General features: G+C 41.8%; 1 protein-coding gene across 1 annotated transcript in view; it reads right to left on the bottom strand.

Moving 5' to 3' along the window:
• Positions 1–330: 330 nt before the first annotated feature.
• The window catches only part of ano3 (anoctamin 3), a 28,152-nt gene continuing 20,435 nt past the window's right edge, over positions 331–8,047 (bottom strand). Inside the window, exons 22-33 of the mRNA XM_010794172.1 lie at positions 6,142–6,224; positions 5,859–5,999; positions 5,324–5,488; positions 5,066–5,102; positions 4,845–4,956; positions 4,508–4,565; positions 4,146–4,243; positions 3,718–3,872; positions 3,428–3,580; positions 2,553–2,703; positions 2,281–2,470; positions 331–1,784 (exon numbers count right to left, since the gene is read on the bottom strand). Of these exons, the coding sequence (XP_010792474.1) occupies positions 1,602–1,784; positions 2,281–2,470; positions 2,553–2,703; positions 3,428–3,580; positions 3,718–3,872; positions 4,146–4,243; positions 4,508–4,565; positions 4,845–4,956; positions 5,066–5,102; positions 5,324–5,488; positions 5,859–5,999; positions 6,142–6,224 (1,526 nt within the window). The 3' untranslated portion in view covers positions 331–1,601. The remainder of the gene's footprint in view (positions 1,785–2,280; positions 2,471–2,552; positions 2,704–3,427; positions 3,581–3,717; positions 3,873–4,145; positions 4,244–4,507; positions 4,566–4,844; positions 4,957–5,065; positions 5,103–5,323; positions 5,489–5,858; positions 6,000–6,141; positions 6,225–8,047) is intronic.

The raw sequence follows: 8,047 nt of genomic DNA, 5'->3' as shown, positions 1-8,047 counted from the left end.
ATATTATTTACTGTAATTTGATCAACATGACCTGTACTGAAGCTCTCGCGCCGAACCCTCTCATCAATACTACTCACTCTTCAACTATGTGTCTCACCATGAATGAAACAGGAAATTATTTTGACTCACAGATGGACGTGTCGCTCATGCTGCCCATTTTCCTGAGTTCCCTTCTCCCTAACATCAGAGGTGACCACAACAAAGGTCACAGCTTAAAACAAAAACCTAATTTCTCAGTTTATCATCAGTAAAAGTCAGGAAGCAGCTGAAACTGCATCTGTCCGTGTGCTTGGCAAAGGACTAGAAATGTATTATGTTGGTGTTCTTTGTGAGTGAGTAACAGTGGATGGATGCTCTTTGCAAGCTGAACATCCAAGCCACAGGTATGTCTAAGTGATCCAAGTTTCAACCACGTCCAGGGCTTCCAACAACAAATGAAAAACAGGCTGCGAGTGCAGAACGGAAGAGCAGATTTGTGGCTCCTGCATGCGAGTGTGTATATTGTTCATGATGGGAGTAACGTTACAACGTATGCCGTGTTTCAGAGCCATTATCTGAGACCCGAGTAGGTACTGTGACTCACATCCAAAACAAATCCTAACAGGAGAGTTCAGAGAGATTCACAGAAGATCACACGACACAACGACGAGAGAATATTTCTTGCACTTGAAAAAAAGCACGTGCAGCACAAACAGGCACACGTGAAGTTGGTGACACAATTGTGGTGCGCACAACTGTAGGCACAATCAAATCGCACTAAAGTTCACATTTCTTCACCTCAAGACAGTCAAGCTCAGCAGTAGCACAAGCAGAGTAACACACCTAGAACAGACACACGTGAACCAGGCTTCATGACAGACACGGTCTATCAAAAGATACAAAACAATACTTCCATGCACTTTATATATTGTCAAAGATAATTCTTTGTCAAAGTACTAAATGGATGTTCACATCCTCCACGATGAATGCTGTTTTTTGTTTTTCTTGCCGCAAATATTCAGCATGCTTCAAGGGCAATATACAGTCGCTTTGCAGGAACAGTGTCCGTTGTTCTTGGTTAGCCACATCACTAGAATCTCTTTTGCAACAAGAGACGCTAAGTGCTAAAGTAGCGCTGTCACATATAACCAGCAGAAGTGTGACGGGAGGAAAACACGGCCATGCTGCGAGCGGCACCAAACAGAGTCCAAGCGGAGAGCTAGCTGCCACATAGAGAGAGTGCAGGGTGGGTGCCAAAGGTGAACAGTGGTGATCTGCAGCCCTTGATCTGCATAGTAAACATTACAATTGCACAGGTTTTTCCAAGTGAAGCCGAGACACAGCACAGACTCCGGGGCAACCTGCTGGGTGAAGCCGGGCGAGGGGTCGGGGGCAGGTGGGGGGGGCGTCAGAGCTAGAAACCAGGAGCAGCGCCAACACTGGACGTGGAACAGATGGCGAGGGAGCGGTCAGTTTCAGGAGCCTGAAACAGGGTTCGGGGTGTCTTTGGTGTGCAGAATCAGCCGAGTGGAGCTACACTCTCAAAGCTAAAACACATAAGTAAGCAGGCAGGGGGAGGTTGTGCCTGTGAGTTGGGGGCTGTTTCAGTGAAGGGGTTAAAGCTAAGGCCACTCATGGTGATAACGCCGTCCTTTCTTCTTCCGCTCCTTCTGCAGGTGAGTCAGCTCTGATTCGTACATCGTCTCCTGCATCAGGTACTTCTCCCTCCTCATACGATCGCAGAGACCCTTGGGCATGTCTGGGATGAGGTACGCTATGAAGGACTTGATGCCATACACCAGGTGCTGAGGGAGGCATTAATCAGTTATGAGTTACCGTCCACAGATCTGACAAGCTTTAGTTGCCAGTATGTGTAGCACAGTTCGATAAGCATGAAAAGGAAAACACTGTGGGCACCAAAAGAAGGACTTTTATTTTCCCTGTAATGTTTTATAGGTGTATGTTTTGCCAGTTTTTCTGACTATATAAATCATTGCACATGGCAGTGTTGTTAGAGGAAAATCTTGACAACTATTCAAGGAAAGAAGAAAGAAACATGGTGCCTATTTTTAGCGGGACCACCATGCCATTCGGGATTTATTTCTGTGGGTTTTCAAGTGAAATTCCTCAAAACAGGATCACAGCTTTCAACTTGCTAAAATTGGGCTTGTGAGGTTTGCACTTATAACAGAATATAAATTCATTAAAATAAAAATATAATCCTACAAAACAGTACTTTGTACATTTAGTTGTAGCTGTTTGTTTGGCTGGTTACCACACAAAAAGGAAATGCTGACCGACCTCAAAGACGATGATGAAGGCCAGCCTGGCAGCCAGGACGTGCCAGAACTGCAGCGTGAATTCGTACGGCACTGAGCTCCAGGGCGGCGCCCGGTAGTCTCTGTACCGGCAGTATATGGACAGGCTGCTGTTCTTCGGGTCCTTCATCTCAAACACAGACAGGCTGCTGTTCATGTAGCCTCGCAAACACCTGAGGGAGGAAAGGAGAAGCTATCAGACTGTAACACTCTGCCGGATACACCTCAAGCTTTCACATTATTTTGAGTGCTTACTCGTTCTTGTGGTGGTGTCCTTTGTCCACACACGGGCCATATTTGAAGGCATAAACAAAACGGGGGATGTAGTCTGAAGTGATGGCGATGACGAAGGCGTTGGTGATGACTGCCAACACGCCGATTCCTTCCAGGATCCCATGCCAGATACCTGACAGCCCAACCAGAGGAGAAAAAAGAGTCAGAAACCTGCATGTCCTCATACACAACACTTTGGAGCTTTAGTTCTACGAGTCTTGCAAAGCCTTTTAAATAGAAAGTGCATAATGCAGAACATATTGATAAACAAATGAAAAAGGTAAAAACCTAATGTACTTATGCACAGTAATAACAACCTAAATGAGTTTAACAACGCCCTGAAATGCAGACTCACAATACTTATTTTCTGGCGGCATTACAAAAAGTCTGTGCAGGCTACTGTGCTGTCAGCGGAGAGAAATCTCTCTGCCCTTTCTGCAATAGATAAGACTCTGTGTGATCTGTAAATGTCAGCTTCAACTTAGAAGCAGCTTTTTTTCTCTTTGATTCAGTGTGAGTGAAAGAGAATGTGTTCATTACAGCTCAAGAATGCTGAATGTTACAGCGTGGATTCCTCCTTTAATGACAGGGCAACGTGCCACAAAAACCATTTGGTCATATATTATATGGCAGTTGAGGGAGTTGTTAGTAATAATATGGGGGGATGGGCTGGTGGGAGGCGAGAAGTAGCATATGGCGGGCTACAGAAGCAGAGGAAACGGGAACATAGCTAATTCCATATGAAAAAAAACGTGTTGTTCCTGCAGTGTTTTACTGTTAGAAGAAGACTGTGATCTAAAAATACAACAGAGTCACAGAGAAGAGGAAGTGTGGGGGCAGTCAGAGATCACATTGACCTATGTCAGTGGCGCGGGCCGGCATGGGTCTCCTCCACTGAGTGACAAACTTGTAGGCGTCAAGACGAATCTCAATGATGTTGTTGAGCAGAGCCAGGAGAGGAGCCAGAGGGAAGGCTGCTACGAAGATGGTGGTGAAGCCAAACTGGAGAACTGCAGATAAAAGAGGCGTTTGGATGAACTTCAGAGGAGGTCCGTCTTAACTTTGGCACACACATCGTACATTCTTTGATTTCTTCCATTCCTTCTTAAAGCAAAATATGACATTAAAAGAGGGTTTAATGTTTTACCCATTTCAAGGTATTCATCCACCAGTCCATGGGCGTTCATGGGCTGCAGATTCCAGTCTTTGTCCCACTGAGGAAGCTGGGCTTTGTTCTCTACGTTGGGCCCTCCGCCACCTCCTTTCTTCATCTTCCTTCGAGACCACCAGTTCTGCAGCAAACTGAAAACGTAGCGAGTAGCTAACTGTCAACTCAAAGCAATTATTTCTGACAATTGACTGAGCACTGCAGGAAGCCTTTTTCTAAGCCGCACACAAGAGGATTTAATGTGTTTCTGCAGGAGAAAAAGCTTTTCATTTGCTAATGAGCTCAAGGACAAAAAAACTAAACAGAAATGACATAAGGTTTGTAAACTGCCAATCACTGGAATATACAGCACTGGTGGCATTTCTAAACGGTTCATAGAAAGACGATTATAAAATAATGTTACTTACGGATAACCGAGCTCCATGAAGTTGTTCCAGATCTGTTTGAAGAACATGATGACTCCCATTTGCAGGCAGAGATCAATCAAACAGCCACTGGGGTGACACTGAGAAAAATACAGTTGAATTACAAAAGTGTGAAATCCATATTTCATGCCCGATAATTCTAATCCATGACTGAATACTGGGACACACTTTATCCCTTTCTGTTTTTGATCATTACAATTCAAGTAATTATGTGGGAGATTAATGATTAATATAGCATTATATAGGCTGATCATTGGACAAATTAATGTATTGACAATTATAAATATATTTGATAAAAGAAGGCAATAACCAGCCCTTTTACAGTGATGCCTAATTGCACTCACCTCCTCCAGTCTCCATCGATTAAAGAGTTTATTGTATTTTCCCGGCCGGCCAGCGAACCTGAACAGATTGAGATTGGAATTATTAGCTGTGAAATCTAATCTGAGAAAATGAAGGTACTTAAAGGTGCAAATGATGTCTGATAAACCACTGATTGGTTATATTTCTAGTCATGGCAGTTTATGGAAATACTGAAAGATGAGGTCCAATGAACAATACAGTGAGGAGGGAAGGGGGAGGAGTCTTGGCGGATGACATGACACTTTGAAACAAAACATCTTTTCACAATCGCTCATTCAATTCACTGTAAACGGGAACAGTTCATGGCAGCCAGCCTACCTTCCGAGAAAGAAAGCGATGTAAAATGTGGAGCTGTTCAAATTTACAAACTGGAACAGGAACATCTTCAGAGAAAAGCTGTTCTCCCACTCAGACTCTGTCCGTGGGTGCTCTGAGAAGGGCAGAAAAAGGGGTTGTTGGGAGGGAGAAAATAAATCTTTGTCAACCATGTTAGAGATAACAAAAGGTATTCATGCATGCAGAGTGTGGACAACACTCACCTAAATTTGTCAGCAGATAGGCCACCTTTTCATACACCTGACAAGATGATAGTACTCGTAAGCATCAACATGGAAAAGGTTGAGGAGGATTATGAATATGAAAAAGAGAGGCAAACAGGAATCTCAGCAAACACAAAAACAAAGTCTCTCTGGCAGTGAATTTGATATTTCCTTGAACAAAGTTCGGAGTAAATCTGTCATGGCATTTGTTTGACAGGATATGTAAACATGCCAGATGATGCTTGTCCGGACACGCACCACATTGAGAGACATGATGATCATGAAGTTGATGCAGACGCCGGTGCCAGAAGTGGCAAACTGCCAGTTCTTCTTCACAAAATACCAGTTGAAGGAAGCAAACTTCTCCATGGCAATGAGACGGAAAACCACCACCGCGAACACGGCTGTCAGAACGAGGGAAATCTAAAGAGAGGTGACGAAGAAAAGGAGAAATAGAGGAGGGGATGTTATATGCATGTGTGTGATGAATACTTTAGATTAGGTTGTTTGATGTCATCTTATAATGAATTACAGTGCAGAATAAAGAGGAATCCTATTGATTAAGAAACAATTAACTATTCAGGTAAACAAAAAACTCATCATTCAAATGTCATCAGTAAACAATACATCATTAAGACATCCTATTGATCCATTCCCTTTTCCTCCAGCAGGGGGAAATGTTATGCCGCTGCTGGCACATCACAACCCTCCAAAGGTGGCACAGGGAACACAGCGATCTCACTCTGAGCCTGAATCCCAAAAGGGGAGATTATTCAAAGATCAAAGGGTTTACCATGAAGAATATTCCGGACACAGACACCATGAGCCGGCTGAGTTTGTCTGAGAAGGGCTGGAACGGCTCGGGCTTCCCGGAGATGGGGTTGACTCTTTCCACCCTGGAGTACTTGGCTTCAAACTGAGGCCTCAGCTCCTCCTGATTAACAACACACATTACAGTCAGTGCAATTAATTCCACTTCTTCTTTTTTATAATTGTGCAATCAGTGTCACATTTAAAAGATGTGCTGCATGAATTAAAATGGTGAGGTAATTGATTTGAGGATATGGCTGGATTACCTCTTCCTCCTCCCAGTCGATGAGATCCCAGTCATAAGTCAGTTCTGCCCTCCGTCTTTTCCAGAACTCCAGAAACACAGTGGCTGCAGATGGGATCAGGATACACTCACATTATAGTTTGATATCTAACAGACAGGGTGATTAATATGAATGAGAGTGCAGTTGGCCGTTCACTGTGGACACAATGCAGAACCAACACCAGATATCCTGAGTGAAACACAGGCTGCAGTGACGTCCATCGGCCATTAAAGAAACTGATTACAGCCATCAGTTCACAGACCGCTTAGCTTCTGTGGGAAGGTTGAGGAAGAGTAGCATACAAGCTTTACTTGTACAATTTTTCACTCTAAGTTGTGTCTTTGTCAGGCAGACGCCTCTTTGTGTTGACTTCAAAAGAGAATCTTTCTGTGGGCAGAATTCACTTGGGAGGCATTGTTCCCTTTGTGTGGAAATCTTTTGAAACTCAAGCTGCTCACAACACCAGAACTGATGTTTGTAATCTTTCTCTGTGAAGATTTCTCATGTATTCTGGTTTATCACAGATATATATCACAGAAAGAAAAACATCTTTCTAAAGGCTGAGTGGCATGCACGCTCCAGAATCAATATTAATGTGGTTCAATGGTACCATTAGGGCAAAGGTAGTGACAGGCGGAGCTCGGAGTGGAAATGAATACCGCAATCACATATGAGCTACCTGAGACACTGTAACACTATAGTACTGATTCAGCCCTTTTGTCCGTTTTCATTGAACATACACATTATACACATGGGATCTTTCAGCCGAGGAAGCAACGTCTAACAAAAACTGAGTATTCAATCAGTGCTGTGCAGCCTTAACACAGCGCTTTTATACATCTGAACATTTACATTTGCTTAGTGCTTAAACAGTTAATCAATCTAAGTCAATTAATCAATTAAGTCACAACAATCCCTAAATATTTTAACAATTATGTAATATTTCAAACAATATTGACAAACATATATAAGTTCCAGATACTGAGTTATTAGAATTAATTTTCCTTTTTTTCCTTTTTATGTCTTATACTGTTGGTATGACAAAGCATGACATCGACTCAGGGGTTATGGCATTTTTTACCAAAATTACCAGCAGATTACATTTACAGTAAATGTTAGTTCTAGCGAGGTCAGCTCATATTTTCACTACCCTTTAAATCATAGCCAAATTAATTCACAATAAAGATATTATCACAATATTGATATATTAAAAAAAATATAAATAAAACATTATTTTGATATTTCCTATTCGGTAACACTTTATTTTGATAGTCCATAGTTAACACTCTATAAGTCATCAGTTGACAATCAACATGCATTTAACTAACTGCCAGTAGAATATAAGGTACATCTCAAGTGTTGACCAATAGATTTTAAAAAGTGTCTGTTGACTGTCAACATGTTTTTTGCAACAGGTTATTAACTGTTATTATTGTGCTTTATAGCCTGGTATTGACTTCAGTTATCCAGTGTTCGTGATCAGTTCTGGAAAACATTTTTGCTTTATTCCCATGTCTGTTGCATATAATTAGTGGATGAATGTATGTGTTCTGTTGATAGGTTATAGACTTTCTACTGTTCTCAACTGTTTTTCACTGTAATTGGATAGTCCTAACACATGCCTACAAACGCTTAGTNGGTAGATAATGTGTTTCAAACTTTATTTTTGACCATTTCACAACTGTTCAGTGTTTTTACTATATTTGTAGTATATTCTTAAAATAAAAAAGCTTTCTTTCTAGCTTTTATTTTCTATAGTGTTTGTTTTACTGTGCTTTATAGCCTGGTATTGACTTCAGTTATCCAGTGTTCGTGATCAGTTGTGCAAAACATTTTTGCTTTATTCCCATGTCTGTTGCATATAATTAGTGGATGAATGTATGTGTTC

The sequence above is a fragment of the Notothenia coriiceps genome, unplaced genomic scaffold (genome assembly GCF_000735185.1).
Source record: "Notothenia coriiceps isolate Sejong01 unplaced genomic scaffold, NC01 NC01_scaffold00037244, whole genome shotgun sequence".
Classification (NCBI taxonomy): Eukaryota; Metazoa; Chordata; class Actinopteri; order Perciformes; family Nototheniidae; genus Notothenia; species Notothenia coriiceps.
Note: the sequence above shows the minus strand (reverse complement) of the source record. Positions and strands in the feature narration are given on the sequence as shown.